The sequence below is a fragment of the Vicugna pacos genome, chromosome 23 (assembly GCF_048564905.1).
Source record: "Vicugna pacos chromosome 23, VicPac4, whole genome shotgun sequence".
Classification (NCBI taxonomy): Eukaryota; Metazoa; Chordata; class Mammalia; order Artiodactyla; family Camelidae; genus Vicugna; species Vicugna pacos.
In genome coordinates, this window is record NC_133009.1 from 34,677,686 (window position 1) to 34,696,040 (window position 18,355).

The following is an 18,355-nucleotide window of genomic DNA, read 5'->3' on the forward strand; positions in this document are numbered from 1 at the left end:
AGCACTGTTTCCTAGGGATTGATCTGCGTTCTTCCCAGGTTCCTCATTTTACCTCTAAAATGACTACAGTGTAGGTACTGTTTTCACCTCTGTTTTATAACTGAGGAAATCGAGGTGTAAAGAAATCAAATCACATGTCCAAAATTAGCATGGCATATATGGTCATTAAGGTTCAAACCTAGGTTAGCTGACACCAAGATCCATGCTCTTAACCATAATTAAATTGTAGTTGATTCTTATGACTAAAATAAAATCCTAAGGATTTCTGTTACAAGTTTTAATATTGGCCTTGAGACTAGGTCTTTTTTTTTTTTTGAAAAACTAAACATTCATTATTTATTTTTACTGATCCATCATGATGATATTCTGTTTTTGAGTAACACTTCTAGGAAATTTTCCTGTTTTATACTTGCACTGTGAGTGTAGTATAAATACTGCTGAACTGAATGAATTCATTAAACAAATCTTTGTCTTAAAAATAAAAAGTTCTATGCCAAGTCGTAAGTCAGCACTTCTTTAGTTGTAACACTGTTGACCTGTGTCTCATGACCAATATGATGATTTTGGATTTTGTAATAGTAGATTATGTTCAGTTTATTTAAAAGTACCATACTCCATTTTACAGATACCTGTTTGGCAGACATTGCTGCCACATTTAATTTTTTAACATTATCTACATTCCTCTAATCATTTATATTGTCTTCATCTAGTCTACCCTACAAAGAGATGCAGAGCTAAGCGTTCCTCTCCCTGGGAACTCTTTCTTGCAAAATTAGTTCTTCAAGTCAATAATGACAGACACATTTATATTCAGTATAGCAGTTACTGGATACTCTAGAGGTTCGTGGAAGGGGTTTACTTCTTGTAAAGTACTTACTTATCACAGTAAGCCTATTTCTGTATTCGATTTTATATATACAGTTGATGACTATTACTGGTCACTATTTATTTCAAGAGGAATAATGTATCTCCAAACTGACTAAATTAGCAACATAATTTACATCAGAATTTTAACTTCTTTCAATAATGAAGGTTAAAAAAACATAAATTATTCATCAAGCAAACAAGTCAAAACAGGACTTTTGTTTGGTTGCCTGATTTACCTAATGGAAACAAAATTTGTATCTTTATGTGAGTGTCTGGGACACAGCCCTTTAATATATAACACACGTTTTGGAATTTAATCCCTTTTATTTAGAAATTGCCTGCAGACCACCAGACATTTCACATGGATATCCTGTATCTCCAAAGGGAATTTATAAGGCAAAAGAACGAATGCAGTATAAATGTGCGCGTGGGTATGAATACAGTGAAAGAGGGGACTCCGTATGCACTAAATTTGGATGGGTCCCAGCTCCTTCATGTAGAGGTAATGTTGTATTTTTTTCTACATATTTTACCAATTGTTCTAATTCATATATACCTTATAGTTAAGCAATTTATTTGTGTCTCACAATGGAGTATTAATGTTTATAGGAAAAAACTATTACAAAGACAGTATATCTTCACACTTTATGTGTGCAGGGCCCATAGTGAGGCCGACTGGTGTGCTGCTCTCACTCTGAAGACAGACACACACAGGACCAGAGAAGTTCAGTAGCGTGTTTAATCCTTGGTCTGTGGTCACAAGGCAAATCTAGAGCAGAGCCAGGACTATAATCGGCTTCCTAATTCCCAGACGTGTATACTTCTCAAACAATGAGATTGCTCTCCTAGAGCCCTGCATTTAGGTTTAAAAACTAAATTATAATAACACCAGATGTGGTGAGTGTTCATTGACAATGGAATTAAATAGAAGAAACTGGACATTTCTTTACCCAGAGGCTTCATGGGGATCGACAGTGGTGACGGTGCTGAAAACTACTCCTGACTTGTAGGCTTCATGAGGGAAGGATGTTACACAGAGTCGAAGAGCTCGTCTCCACTGGGCTCTTTTCCCACCAGGAATCGTGTCTGGTGCTTTGTGTCCTCCTTAGCCCGCCTCATTCAGAAAGGAATGGTTCCAGCTGTCACAGCCTGGAAGGGACAATACCGCTAGTTGAGGAATGTAAGAAACCGTAAGAGCAAGAAGATACAGCAACAGCATGGTAATAACTGTTATTTGCAAACATTTATGAAAAGCAGTGAGTTAGCTTATGATGAGGGCTGAGCAAGACAAGTAACAGTGTTATCCCACATGACCTCAGAGGCACGTGACCTAAGAGGGCGACTTTTACAGGTATGGCCACACTGTGGCCTTCACCTCTTAAGAGCCCTTGACTTTAAATCACGTGATTCATAATAACATGTATAATGCTTGCTTTGGTGATCCTCTTTTACAAAAACTAGAGATAGTTTTTGAGTTGATTTTATTCTTAAAAGTTTTTTTTTTTTGTTTGAGCCCATGAGCAGCTCTGGAAGAAATACCCTCCCGCACCCTTGATTGACCTTTACTTTCTGGCATTGTTAGACGGTATTTTAGAAAGAGGTTAATGAACACAAGACAATTGAAACTTACTGAACAAAACTTGGGTCTGCCAGCCTGCACTCAGTAAAGCCACCTGCTGACACCAGGTTGTGGTGAAGGGAAGTGCAGCGTTTGTTATAAGGTGCCCGGCAAGGAGTCCGGAGGAGCTAGTGCTCAGAAAGGTGAAACCCCTCGAGGAGTTTCAGCAAAGCACTTCTAAAGCCCAGATGAGGGAGGGGAGTCCCGGGCTGTGCTGTCAGCTTGTGCACAATTCTCTGATTGGTTACTGGGAAGGTAACAGGCAGTGTCACAGGGGTTAACATTATGAATTCTTGGGCACCAGACGATACGGGGGAGGGGTATGTTCCCCGAAGCCCCACAGCGTCCTACTGAGTTACACAACCACGTGAGATCTGTGTGAGGCTGTGTGTGACGGTGTGTGGAGTCCAGCTGTCTGTCTTCATGAAATTCATGGTTTCTGAGCAAAGACAGTAGGGCACACGTTCTCTGGCACTGACCTCTGCCATATATTCTACTTTCAGAGCCCTCTTCAGCATTAGATAGTTTATCCATCCAATCAGCAAAATATTGCTTATAAATCACTTATTTTATAGGAGGCCTCTTCTCCTGTACTGAGGATACATATGAGAATAATGTTTCAATGAATTCAAAGTCAGGCTTCAGGAATTTAATTTTACTTGGACATAGGACTCAGGATAACATGACTTTTTCACGGAAGTCATATAAGCATTATATTATAATTATTATAATATATTATATATATTATGACCATATTATAATCACAGTCACTTAGCTACCTACTTAAAACTCTTGCTTAGAACATATTTGCTTTAGCAATGGGAAATTTATTTTTTTCCATATGTGTTAGTACAATTCCTAGGCTTATATCTCTTGAAACTTGACTTATTTACATGCACACACACACACACATACACGCACACACACACACACACAAGATTCCACATTTATAAGACATTTTCCTTTTAGAATTTCTTTTTCATTTTCTCAGTCACAGGGCATCACTTAAAAGTTCAAGACTGTCTGCTTTAGGGCATTACGTTCTTTAGATGCCAGCATGGGGATTGGTACTCTCTCTCATAAGATAATTTGCTAAGGATCAATATAAATAAAGTATGGCTCACCCCAAATCAGATGAGCATGCACTCTCTCTTACTGCATGCTTCATTCTCCTGCAGTGACTTCTACATTGACTAGACATGCAGAAGTCTCTGATTAAAAGAAACTCCGCTCTCTGTACCTCAGCTAATGATACAGGTATTTCTTATTTTCCTGGCACATTGGAAAGATCTGCCTGCTGATAATGATAAGTTCTAAATCTACATATCTAACTTGCTCCAAATATTTAAGAAACTTGGAACTAAATAATAAAAGGAAATAAAATAATCTAGGATAAAACACATTGTCTTCCGTCTGGTCTATGATTTGTATGTGTCAGGGGTTTTACTTGAGGGTGATTTGTCAGACGTTGGTCTCTGAATTCAAGAAGGGACAGTCTCTGATAACAAGTCATTCACAGGAATAAACAGACCTGCTAAACAAAGCCACCTCTGATCCACGTCTGTCTGTTTCCTGTACAGACTGGACTTTCTACTGACTCACAACACAGAGTGCTGGCCTTGAAGTAATTATCTTTATTTCCAATGCTTAATGGTTGTTTCTAAAAGTAGAAAAGTTGTAGTCCCACACTTTTGGAAAGCCCCAAATGTTATTATTATTTTTTGAATTGCGGCCTTGCCCTGGCAATATTGTAATAGCATTATTTACTTTAATGGAGACTGAGTAGGGAATTAAAATTTTATCAAGAGTTTTACATACACTGTTTGAAAGTAATCACTGGAACTTTTTCTCTTCTTTATTAATTTAACAAAATTCTCTTACAATAGTTAAAGTCATGGGATTTTATTAGGAAAGAAATATTACAAATTGATCCCTTGTTGAGATACAGCAAAGCTGACGTAGATGACTGAGGAAAGCTTTACACATTAGGGCCGACTGGGTCCAGGAATAGCCCTTTATAGACCCTGGTCATATCCAGCCTGTCCTCTTTTCTGTAAAAAAAGAATTTATTGGAACACAGCTATGCCCATGTGTTTTGCATTGTTTATGGCTACATTTACAATACAAGGGTGGGGCTGAATAGTTGCAACAGAAACCTTTGATCTGGTCCTTTATATAAAAGATTTTTCAAACCCTGGATTAGGTTATGCTATTATAGTAAGAAAAATGTATTTCAAAACCTCAGTGGCATCTCAGTGGGTTAATAAACTTTATTTCCTATTCATTTTCAATTCCAGTGTATATCAGTAGGGATTCTGCTCACTATTCAGGGGATAGAGACATCATCCTTCCGTGTTCTTCCCTGATCACTGCAGCTCTGGGGAAAAGAACATAAACATTCACACAATGGCTTTTGCAACTTCCTCCCTAAAGGAAAACGTATTACTTCCACATTCATTTTATTGTCCTGGGCAAGCCATGTATTTGTGTCTACTTCAGAGGGGCAGGGTGTGCTATCCTACTATGTGTCTGAAGGAAGGAGACTCAGAATATTTGTAAATAGTACTTATGAGAAATATAGGAGACAAGGGACTCGCAGGAAGTGGAAAGAATAGCTGAAGTGACATATCATGAATTCATTGCCAGGTATGGACTATCATGCAGTATGTGTTGACTTCAGTGAAAGAGGGGTCAAAAGTCCAGAGGGCACGATTGCATCAGAAGAGAAATATAGTGGAGGGAAATATGAGTGCTACAGCAGGAAGCCTGTGCTCATTTCAGTGACATTTGGTGCTGTGCTAAGAACAAATAAATAACATCCCCTTTTTATTTTCATATACTTGACTGTTTTTAATGGATAGTGATGTCTATACTGTGCACATAACCTTTTTCTTTTCAGAAAAAACATGTGATCCTCCTCATATTCCAAATGGTTTTTACACACCTGAATTAACCAAATACAGAGCTGAAGATAAAATCAGTTATGAGTGTAAAACTGGCTTTTATCCTGCAATCCATGGAAATACTGCAACATGCACTGGCAGTGGCTGGCAACCTGCTCCAAGATGTACCTGTAAGTTCCAATCCTATCTTGACCTGCTCCTTAATTCTAAAATTTATTTCTCTTAAACACACAAAAATGGGGACAGAGTAAATCCAAATATTTGCCTTCCTGTGTATGTAAAGTAGAGGCTTTAGAGGCACTCTTTGCTTTTCAAGGTAAGCAATTCTAAGAAGGAATAAAAATATTTTCGTAAACTAAAAACTCTTTAAATTATCTGCTACTCAAAGTTACATATGTGTCTGTGTGTATGAGTATATAATTCTCTAACTAATATAATTCTCATACCTCAACTAAAACATTGAGTAAGTCTAGTATCACCTAACACCTAGTACGCTAGTTGTTTAGTGCTGCGTAACAAATTTCCTCAAAAACATACTGGCTTAAAGCACAAACCTCTATGTTCCTAGAGCTCCTATGGGTCAGGAGTTAGGGCGTGGCTGAGCTGGCTAGTTTTGAGTTACTCTTCTTGGGTTGAAGTCAGGATATTGCCTTAAGCTGCAGTCACCTGATGGCTCAGCTGGGCTGGAGTATTTGATTCCAGGAAGACTCACTCACCTGGCTTTTGGCAGGGAGCCTCAGTGCCTCACCACCTGGGTGTCTCTACAGGTCACTTGAAGGGCAGCTAACTTCCCGCAGAGCTAGTGATCCCAGAGAGAGAGGAGGAAGTCTCCACACCATTTATGACCTTGTGACACACTGTCGCTTCAGCCACAGATATTCTTTAGAAGTGAGTCACTAAGTCCAGCACACTCAGGGGTGGGGAATTAGGCTCTAAGCTTTGAAGGGAGGAGTGTAGAAGATACTGTGGAATTTTCTAAAACCATCACATTTAGAAAAATGTCACTCAACTGAACAGAGTATTTTATTTCTAGGAATGCTTCTTTTGCCTTTTGTCAAGTGTTTTCCGTCTCTACAATCATACTTCTTTTCTTTATACATCACAGTTCATTGTAAAGAATCATTGCCCTTAAACTGGATCTTCCATGAAAGAAAACGTAATGATACTGATCATAGGTCAGTGACCCCAGTGATAATTCCAGGCGTAAGTCCAGAATGAATTTCCAAAGCACGAGTCCCTTAAAAAGGAAGCTGTTACCAGTACAGAGCAGATTTCAATGTGTATAAGAAATGGAAGGAAAATATTTAATTATGTGTAAGTTTGGTTTATGAAAATGTAATTCACCCAATCTGGATCTTAACTAGATTATCCCACATGGGACCTTCTGAGGTTCTTGCGGATACGATGAAGAAATTTACCAGCTAGGTCATTTATCGGATTCATAATTTCATTAAATAAGCTTATCTGATTATCAGATGTGGGACTTTGTTCTGAGTCCTGCTCCATTCCTCATTTGTGTCATCAAATAGTTTAATGGTGTAGAGGAAACGCAGTGCAGATTCACAAATGGAATGGTACAGGAGCGCTGGAGGGGAACTTGCATTAGGACAGACGCATCATTTCAGAAAACCTAAGTGCTAGGTTGGAGCTAATCACATGATTAAGCACTGATAACTATACAATCCTGAGCTTGGGTCAAGGCAGTCAGCTACGCATGTACAGAAAGATGAGAAAAGGTTTTAAAAATTCGTAAATATTTTAATCAATGTTAAGATCAGTCTGAGCCCACACCATGATGGAACAGCCAAAGCTGCTGATGGGACCAGAACCTGCATTGGTGGAAGAGTGAGAGGGAGAATGAGGCTGTTCTAAGTCCTGCCAGTGTTGAAAGTGATCAGACCATATGTGGAATATTATATTTGTTTCAGGAAATGATCTTGTTAGGTAAAGACAGACTTAAATATGCCCAAATGAAAGAGGCAAATAGCAAAAGGATAACAATGCTACTTTAAGTTATGCCCTCCTTTTGTACACAAATCTCAGTGGATTACCTTGCTGTATTCATATTCTACACATATCATAATGGGGTAGATAGCCATACTTGTTCTGCAATCAGATCATCAGGGCTCACATCGCTCCTCTGCAACTTAATAGCAAAGTTAACTGAGTTCTTTAAGAATCAGTTCTTGCAGACACAAAGACTCAAGCTTGCCCAACATAGAATTATTGTTAAATATACATATCTTGACATAACCTGATGAAATTTGTAAAATCCTAGGGTGAAGAGAAAATACTCTAAATATCCAAAAAGTGTGAAAAAAACTAGAATGTTACTTAAAGGGAATGACTAAGCATTTCAATCTTCAAAGAGGGAGGAAGCTTCAAAATCAATGAAGAGAGATGTAGAATACAGACCAATAGTCTGTATCAAGAGAAAATGTCACTCACAAATCTTTGTTAAAGAGAGACACTAGGATCCGCAAAGATTCAAAGTTAGTAATTCACATAGCAAGTCTGTAAAAACCACTTGAAATATTTATCTAATCCTACAAAAAAGGAAATGGATCATCGAACTTAAGGAAAATGAAGATGGTAATTAATATTCTTTTGTGTGTGTGTGGTAAGTTTTTTTTAATGTGTTGCATATGTTTTCTTATAGTACAATCATATTTCATGATAAAAAATAGATACTAGTGTGGTATTAAAAGTAGTAGATTATCTCTAAACCATCCAATAAAAAGGGCAAATTTTTCTGAAAAATACTTTGTATAAACCTGTTCCAAACAACATAGCATTTAAGCATATTTGTCAAAATTATTCAATATATAAGAATGACTCATAAAATGTAATTATATTATACCTCATTCAAAATATATATAAGAAATAGTGAAAAATATATCATTTTCCAATTAAAGTTAGGAATAAGCACTCAAATATTTACCTTGATCTTAACTGTTTGAATAGTAAGAATTATTTATTGCTCATGTCTCTGATTAAGTAAAGAAAGGAAAACAAGCCTTACTGTCTGGTTTAATGCGTAAGTAAGAACGTTATTTTTCTGTGTGAAGTGATCAGTGGAAATTGTCATGTTTCTCTATATTTACCACGTTATTTCCAATAAATAGAAAACTAAACTGAGTCTTCATCTAAAAATAACCTGTTTTCTTTCTACATTGACTTTTTCTGAGAATAAAACCCAGGGCTCTGATTTCTGATGAGAATGGAAAAGAAAGAAAAAGAAGACAGATGAACCACAGGATGAAATGTGTACTTTCATCATCTATTCATTAAGATGCTAATTTTATCAGCGAAGGCTAGGACATACGTACTTAAGGAGAGTTCGTTCAATAGATCTATATAGTTTTCTCCCAAGAGAGCCTACACATGAGCTTTACATCACATGACCCACAAGACATAATTTGATCTTCATTAGCAAGGACCTCCTTACATACCTCAGGCATCAGAATATTCTATAACTTCTATTTTCCCAGGAACCAGAATGCAATGAGTGTAATTATGCTAATAAGAGGATACAATTGAGATGAAATAATTAATTTCTAATTTGATTGTTTATTATGGCAAAACCTTATTTATACTTTTTTTTTTATTGCAAGTGAAACCTTGTGATTTCCCAGTAATAAAACATGGAACCCTGGATTATCCATACAGAAACTACTTTCCAGCAACGATAGGACAGCAATTTTATTATTACTGTGATCACTACTATGTGCCGCCTTCAGGAAATTACTGGGCTTCCCTTCGTTGCACACGAGAAGGATGGTCTCCAAAAATACCATGCCTCAGTAAGTAAATACCTTTAATTTTATGTGTATCAGTCTTCCCAGATGGGAGAGACAACGGTACAGTTAAGTCTTGTGTAACAAAGACAAGGCCGGGGGACTTGTTCTGTGAGCAAAAAGGTCCAGAGAGGTCTTCCTTTTGTGAGGGGCTTTGCATGGAAACCACATGAGAAATATAGAGACTTTACAGGAATATCTGCACATTTGTACGTATTTTAATCATAAAAACTAAAGGATAAAAAACATGGAATTTTTTTTTCTTTTTTAACAAACATTTGACAGTAGCTTTAGCTTTTCTTGCTATATGCTATTTTTGATGTAAATAGAATAGTTAATTTTTTATGTGCTATTTTATCAAATTTATGTTATTTTTTTTCATTTTCTATTATTTTTCTGATCCTTAGGACAATGTACTTTCAATTATTTGGAAAATGGACATAACCCATATCGAGAAGAAAAACATTTACAGGGTAAAACTGTAAAAGTTAGCTGCTTTAAAGGCTTCAGTCTTCAAAATAATCAGAACACAATGACATGTACAGAGAATGGCTGGTCTCCTCCTCCCAAATGCGTCCGTGTCAGTAAGTTAACTGGTCTGAGATCCCAGTATGTCTATAATTTTCTAAGATTCAGCTATATTATCTGCTGCAAAATGTTTATATCAACTTTCTCTTGTTTTGCCTATTTAGTGTTATTTTTCACAAGTGTATGTGACTGTATATTTAAGTTTCCTGATAAGCATATAACAAAATAAATGTGCCTGCTTCTAGACCTTAATCCAGAAAGCAGAAATAGAACCACAAAGAAGAGAACTGTAGTAACAGAGGGAAGTCACCAAGATGGCCGAGTCTTTCCCGATAGAAACACAGTCACCCATGGATGAGAGTGCCTGTGTAGGAGTCTAGGAGTCTACTAGAGGAGTCATAGCACACAGCCGGAGTGCTGAGGTTCAAGACTGGACACGTCCAGGAGTGCTGGAGGAACAACTTCCCTGTACCTGAGCCACCCCTCCCATAAATGGCACAGCTCCGTGCCAAGAGAGTCCCCCTCAGCACAGGATGTCATCTTTGGGGGAAAATAAGCATGTGAGGAAGGGCCAATTTCCCAGCTTGTTCAACACTGATCTAAAGGCCCATCCGAATACTGAGGTAGTCTACATGGCTGAGGGGCGAGGAGAAGCTAGGTGCACAGCATCCAGGGCTGGAATAAATCAGGGGACGTGGATTCTACTGTCCATTTTGTAGACACCATCAGGAAGCCCACCCGCTAGCCACAGGTGACACCATGCTTGTGAACCCTGCTTACACCCTTAAAACTTGCACATTCCCCTGCTGCATGGCCAGCTCCCTGTGTATGTCCCCAAAGGTGGCAATGCAAGCCTTTGAAGATGGCTAGTGAGCGCATCTCAAACGCCAGGCTGTCTCTGTGAGATTGTGAGAAGGCACGCAGAAGTGAACATTTAGCATGGGGAAACCGACCAGGAAGTTGCCGGCACACAGTCGGCTTTGCTGGATTCAGAGAAACACAAGAACTGCAGATTCTCCCCTCAAGAGGGATCACAATGTATGGAGCAGGTGTACCCTTTAAAGGTCTGAAAAAGCCTCAGAGTCGCCAGCAGCATGACTAAATGTATTTCCCTCCCCAAGTCAGTCTGTAAAGGCTAGAGGAAGTGCCTGCTTCTTTGTATGTAAAGACAGCAACATGAGACTTCAAGGAACACAAAAATCAAAGGTGCATTCTACAAACAGAGAAACACAATAACTTTCCAGTAAGTGACCCCAAATAATGGATATGTACAATTTATCTGATAAAGAATTCAAAAGAGTTACATCAAAAATTTCAGTGAGATACAAGAAAACACAGAAGGACAATTAAAAGAACTCAGGTAAACAACAATTGAACAAAAAAATAAGTTTAATAGAGAGATAGAAAACAAAAAGAACCAAATAGTAAAGGTAAAGCATACAATGAATGAAATGAAAAATACAGTCAAGAGCATCAACAGTAAACAATCCAGCAGGAAAAAAATCAGTGAAGCAGAAGACAACGCATTTGAAACAATACTGTTGGAATGAATCGAGACTATTGGAATTGTGGGAGACTATCAATAGAAACATTATAGAGACTGTGGGAGTCCCAGGAGAGGAAAGGGACAAAGGGGCAGAACGTTTATGTGAAGAAATAATAGCTGAGAACTCCTCACATCTGGCTAGATACAGACATTCAAGATCATGCATCTCATAAGTCCATAAGATACAGACATTCAAGATCATGCATCTCAAAGTCCTCATAAGATTAAACTGAGAGATCGTCTACAAAACACATTGTAAAAAACTGTTTAAACTCAAAGGCAAAGAGATAATTTTTAAAGCATAGAGGAAAATCTCCTCATGCAAAAGGGATTTCCCATAAGGACATAAGCACATTAATAAATCTGCAGAAACACTGCACAGCAGCAGACAGTGGGATGACACATTCAAATTGATGAAATAAAAACCTGCCACTGAAGAATTTTTTACCGGGAAAAGCAGTCTCACAAAGGAAGGAGAGATAAAGACTTTCTCAGACAAATAGAAATTGAAGGAATTTATTATTACTTGGTGTGTCTTACAAGACATACTGAAAGTTCTTTGAACTGAAATAAATGACGTTAATTAGTAATGTGAAATCATGAAAATGTTACTACACACATAAAATATGTAAATTGTAACATCAAAAAACATTTGAGGAAGAAACTGAAAGGGTAAAGTTTGTATGCCATCAAAATGAATTTGTTACCAACTAATAATAGACTGTTTATCTGTAACAAATTTCATGTGAGCCTCATGAAAACCACACACACACAAAACCTGTTGTAGATACACAAAAGATAAAGGATTCAAAGTATACCACTCTGAAAAATCATGACTTCTCTAAGAAAGGGTGCAAGAGAAATTCAAGTTAACAGTGTTACTACATAGCAGCCAGAAAACAATTAATGAGATGGCATCAGTAAGTCCTTATCTATTAATAATTACATTAAATGTAAATGCATTCAGTGCCCCCATTAAAAGACATAGAGACTTTATGCATTTAAAAAAATAAAAGAAGAACCAACAGAAGATTCAACTCTATACTACCTCTAGGTGAAAATAAACTGAGACTTACTTCAGCATTTAGGACACCCATAGGCTGAAGTGAATGAAAGGAAAACAACATTTCATGCAAGTGGAGATCAAAAGAGAGCAGGGGTAGCAATACTTGTTTCAGAAAATAGATTTTAAGTCAAAACTGTAACAAGAGACAAGAAGACATTATAAAATGAAGAGGTCAAGTCATCAAGAGAATACAACTATTGTAAATACATGTATCCAACATTGGAGCACCTAAATACATTCAACACAACCGAAAAGGTCTCAAGAGAGAAACAAACGGCAATACATTAATAGTAGGAGAGTTCAATACTCCATTTTCAAAAATGAATGGGTCATTCGCCCAGAAAATCAATAATGAGCCATTAGACTTAAACCAAACTTAAACCAATGGACCTAACAGACATTTGCAGAAAATTTCAGTCAGTGGCAGAATACGTATTCCTCTTAAGCACACACAGTACATTCTTCAGGAGAGATAACATGTCAGGTCACAAAACAAGCCTTAAAAACCTTAAGAAGACTGAAATTATACCAAACATATTTTGGAATACAATGATATGAAACTAGAAATCTAATAGGAGGAAGACTGGAAAATTGACAAATATGAGGAAGCTAAACATTTCTGAACAATGGGTCAAAAGAGGTAGCAAAGAGAAATCAGAAAACATTCTAAAGGAAATGAAAATTTAAACACAATAGAAGCACTTCCATGAGGAGGGTTTACAGTGAGGAAAGTACACATTAAGAAAAAAGGAGAACTCTAGTAAATGAGCCAATTTTAAACTCAAATGAAAGAGACAAACGAAACCCACAGTTACCAGAGGATGGAAATAGCAAACATCAGAACAGAAATATATGAAATAGAAACCAGAAAAAATAATATAAAAGACCACAAAAGACCTTATTTTGTGGAAAGATTAAAAAAAATGAACAAACGTAAAGCTAGATGAGAAAAAAGTGATAAAACTCAGATAACTTAAATCAGAAATGAAAGATGAGACATTACACAATATGCCACAGCAATGGAGAGGACCATAAAGGGAACAATGAACTATCATATGCCAACAAATTGGATAACCTAGAAGAAATGGATTCATTCCTAGAAACAGAACCCAACAAGACTGATTCATAGAAAAATAGAAAATCTGAACAGACCATAAGGAAGAAATGAAATTAAATCAGAAATGTAAAGTCTCCCAATAAAAAAAAGCTCAGGACCAGATGGTTTCATTGGTAAATTCTACCAAACATTTAAGGGAGAATTTATGCCAATCATTCTCAAACCATTCAATAAAACTCAATGGCATATCTTACATTTTTACATTTATCCTACTTATGTAAACTAAGTTGAATGAATAATCCTAAAATTCATATGAAATCACAAAATATCCCCATATAATCAAAGTAATCTTGAGAAAGAACAACCTGATTTCAGACTATAGCTTGAAAGCAATAATAATTAAAATAGTATGATTCTGGTATAAACATAGACACATAGTCAGTGTAACAGAATTGACACCCACAAGTAAACCCATGTGTCAACTAATATTTAAAAAATCAAGAATACACAGTGGGAAAGGATAGTGACATCAATAAGTGATGCAGGGAAAACTGGTTATGTACAAACAAGAGTTAATCTGGACCCCTATGTGAAAACCCCAACAGAAATGAACTGCAAATGAATGAACGACTTTAATATAAGACCTCAGTCCATTAATATCCTAGAATATAACTTGGGGAAATAGTTTCTTGGCACTGGTTTGGGCAATAATATTCTTGGATATGTCACCAAAAGCACAGGCAACAAAACCAAAATCAAAACCAAAACCAAAATGTAAGCAGGACAATATTAAAATAAAAAGTTCTGTTCATCAGATCAAGAAGTGAAAAGGCAAAGTATGGAACTGAAAGCCATATATCTCATAAGAGGTTGATATTCAAAATATATAAGGAATTTTCACAACTCAGCAGTAGAAAAAAGCAAATAATCTGCTTCAAAAATGCAAAAGAATCTAAGTAGACATTTTTCTGAAGAATACACGCAAATGGCCAGCCAGTACATGAGAAGATAGTTGAAATCACTATTCATCATTGAAATACATATCAAAACCATACGTTTGAGAATGTCTTTTATCAAAAATACAAGAGATAATGTTGGCAAGATTTTGGAGCAAAGAGAATCCTTGTACACTTTGGAATTTAATTTGTTACAACTATACAGAAAGTAAAGTGGAATTTTCTCAAAAAAATTAACAGAACTTTCATATGACCCAGCAGTCTCATTCCTGGGTATGTATTCAACAGGAATAGAATCAGTATCTCAAAGAGGTATCTCCAGTCCCATGTTTATTAGCCTTATTCACAACAGGGAAGCTTTGGAAACAATTAAGTGTTAGTAAAAAAAAGATGAATGAATGAATAAAGATGTGATCTGATATGGAAAACGAAAAATTACTCAGTCACAAGAAAGAAGGAACTCCTGCCATTTGCAACAGCATGAATTAACCTCAAGAACGCTATGCTAAGTGAAATAAGAAAGAAGGAAGAAAGGAAGGGAGGGGGAGAATGATAGAGAGGAAAGAAGGAAAGAAGGAGGGAGGGAAAGAAGGAAAGAATGAAGAAAAGAAGGGAAGGAAGGGAAGAAAGGAAGAGAAAGAAAAGATTGGATTCAAAGAAACAATGGAAAGGAGAGAGGGAGGGTCAAATCCACAGAAACAAAGCTTAGAATGGTACTCACCAGGGGCTTGAAATGAGGGCGGACTAGGAGATGCTGGTCCAAAGGTGTAAGATTTCCTTTATAAGATGAATAATTCTGGGGATCTAATGTACAGCTTGGTGATAAAGTTAAACACAAAGCAGACTTGAATGACATTGTAAACTAAATATACCTAATAGATACACAGAACTTTCCACTCAACAACAGAAAACTACACATTTTTCTCAAGTCCACATGGAATAATCTCTGGAAGGATATGACATGTTTGGTCACAAAACAAGTCTTGACAAATTTTACAAGACAGAAGTCATGCCAAGTACTTTATTTGACACATTGGAATGAAACTAGAAATCAGTAACAGAAAAAAGAAAAGAGACAAGAGAAGATCTACAGACAGGTGCAAACTACACAACAGACACTTGAATGGCGGTTAATCAACAAGGAAATGAAAAGGGACTTAAAAAATACCCTAAGGCAAATGAGAACAAAATGCAGCACGAGATACTGCAAAGGCAATACTAAGAGGGAAGTTTTAAAAATGCCGACATTAAGATAGAAGAAGGATCTTATATAAAAACCTAAATTTACACCTTCAAACACTAGAAAAAGAAGAACAAACTAAGAGCAAGGTTAGTAGAAAGGAGGAAAAAATAAAGTTTACAATAGAAGTAAATCAAATCAAGAATAATAAATCAAAAGAAAAATCAACAAATTGAAAGTTGGATTTATGAGAACATAAACAAAATTGATAAAGCTTAGCCTGGCTAAAAAAAAGAACACTTAAGCTGAAGATTCAAACAAGTAAAATCAGAAATGAAAGAGGAGCCATTATGCCAGATTCCTCAAAAATAAAAATCACTTTAGGGACTAATGAACGACAGTATGTTAGCAAATTTGATAACCCAGAAGAAATGGGCAAATTCTGAGATCCATATAACCTACCAAAGCTGAGTCAAGAAAAAGATGTAAAAGTCTAAAATAAGGAGACTGAAGCAAATTTCCACAAAAAAAATACTAGGAACGAGTGGCTTCCTGGGGGAATTCTGTGCAACATTTAAGAAGCATTAGTACCAGTCCTTCCTCAACGCCTGAAAAATCAAAGAAAACAGAAAACTTCCAAACTCATTTTATGAGGCCAGCATCATTCTGACACCAAAGCCGTAGACACCAGAAGTAGAGAAAATTACAGGCCCACATCACCAGTGAACAGAAATGCAAACAAACAAACAAAACTTCAGTAAAATACTAGCAAATCTATTTGGGCAGCACATTAAAAGGTGCATGCATTATGACCAAGTGGGATTTATCTGTGGGATACATCGATGGTTCAAAATACACAAATCAGTAAATGTGATGCAACATGTTACCAAAAACAAAGAATACTGCAATGGTCATCTCAAGAGAGGCCAAAAAATTATTTGAGCGAGCTCAACATTCCTTCATGATTAAAATGCTCAATAAAATAGGCATGAAAGGTACTGAGCTCAAGAAAATGGAGGTCAGACACGTAAAGCCAACTGTAAACATTATAATCAGCAGGGGAAACCGAAAGTTTTCCCTCTAAGATCCAGTGCCAGGCAAGAGCGCGTGCTCTCAGCACTGTCCTCGGAATAGTCCTGGGAGTCCTGGGCAGGGCCGCTAGTTAAGGAACGGAGGGGGAAAGGGGAGACGTAAATAAATGCATTGCTCTTGGTCATCTTCCTTGAACTCCATGTATTAAACTGATTTTAAGCACCTAATTTTGAGGGCAAACATTTCAAATTCTCAGAGACAAAGGCTGTGGTAACTATGGTGGGAGATTCTCTGAGATCAGCACCTGATCTGAAATGTTCCAGTCTGCTAACCCTGCTCAGGGATGCCTGAGAGTTCCAACGAGGCAATATTTCCAGCAAGTTCCAGGAGAGGATACCCACTGCTAACAGGGCTGTGACGTGCTGCAGGATGCCAGATCCACTGGACAAACTGATTTCTAATAATTTCACAGATGGGAGTCTGACTATTTGAAATCTTGCTTTGTTAATAAAAATATTAATAAAGTGTCTTGATGTAATATCTTTGGAAACTCGTAGCTAGTTATCTCTGACACAGGAACTTGGATGTTTAGGACATTTTTCAGATTTTCATTTATAAATAACTTCTCAGTTTTTACATTATTGTATTATTTGAGTCCTTACACAAATGCTTATCAAATATATTCTTTTCTTTTCCTTGTGCTTTCTCCCTTTTAGAAACATGTTCAAAATCAGATATAAACATTGAGAATGGATATTTTTCTGAATCTGAGTTTACATATCCCCTAAATACACAAACACAATATAAGTGTAAATCAGGGTATGTCACAGAAGATGGTGAGACATCAGGGTCACTCACCTGTCTGCAGAGTGGATGGTCAGCTCAACCCGTGTGCATCAGTAAGTCACTGACTAGTTTAGTATTCATTATGCTGATGATCACTGTACAAAAGTTTACTTTGACTTCATTCTGTTTGTTTGTTTGTTTGTTTGTTTGCTAGGGGGTGAGGTGTTGATGTGGTCCCGTGGCTGCATTTGACAAGATAATCGACAAAATTTTGAGAAAATGTACATCATTTTTCCTTTTATGGTTAATCACTAGCAGGGTAGAATATCATGAGTTCCAGGTTTTTCACTTTAAAACATCCTGTTATTAAACACTATTTTAGCTAAGGAGACTTACCTGAACTCTGGTATAAACTTGGTTATTTTTAGCTGGTACCTTTCTTCTGATTGTACCTGTTTATAGTCTGAGACTTTTATGTCAGTCTTTCCTCCTAAACATAAAAGTTACGTTTTTAGGTCAAGATTTGGGTTTATAGTGCATAATCTTCAAATAATATACCCTGTATAATTTATAGATTTGAAACTGCAGGGTAGACCCACTTGTGAAACATTCTGTCCCTTAGGACGTCTTCAAAAACATCTAGTTAGTGGAGACAGAGAAACATTGTACATGGGACCAAACTCTGCTGTCCTGAAAGGTCTTCGTGCCCCACCACACAGACGTGTATGAAGATCTCCTAAGAACAGTTGGCTGAGATTGTCTTCCTCGTCCCAAAGCCACGCAGTATTATTTTTGAAGTAGTATTTTATACATTCACTTTAAGTGAAGTGAATATTTAAAATATTCATTCCTACTATTTCCTTTGTATTTCTTTTTCCCCCAATGTCTATGCTTAGTACGAGCACGAGCCAAAGAGAAAATGATGAAAGTTGTCCCCATATCAAACTCATTTTGTACTAATATATGGACAATTTTCCATTCTCACACTCTCTTTATGGAAGAGAAAAGGTCCATTATTT

The 18,355-nt window shown here is 36.8% G+C and overlaps 1 protein-coding gene and 1 long non-coding RNA gene across 4 annotated transcripts in view; one reads left to right on the forward strand and one right to left on the reverse strand.

Annotated features, from left to right (window-relative positions):
- LOC102543113 (complement factor H) overlaps positions 1–18,355 on the forward strand; it is a 70,345-nt gene that overhangs the window by 17,799 nt on the left and 34,191 nt on the right. For 2 of the 3 annotated variants that reach the window (XM_072948749.1, XM_072948750.1), the window contains 5 exons: positions 1,199–1,369; positions 5,385–5,558; positions 9,003–9,191; positions 9,593–9,769; positions 17,267–17,449. In XM_072948749.1, coding sequence (XP_072804850.1) covers positions 1,199–1,369; positions 5,385–5,558; positions 9,003–9,191; positions 9,593–9,769; positions 17,267–17,449 — 894 coding nt within the window. Of the gene's footprint in view, positions 1–1,198; positions 1,370–3,641; positions 3,743–5,384; positions 5,559–9,002; positions 9,192–9,592; positions 9,770–17,266; positions 17,450–18,355 lie in introns of those variants that run through there. The other variant, XM_072948751.1, reaches the window with a different exon arrangement.
- Positions 1,172–17,820, reverse strand: LOC140688800 (uncharacterized). Its single transcript, XR_012063629.1, has 2 exons — positions 17,733–17,820; positions 1,172–2,016 (listed from the first exon to the last, which is right to left on the reverse strand). It is a non-coding gene; the product is annotated as an uncharacterized lncRNA (long non-coding RNA).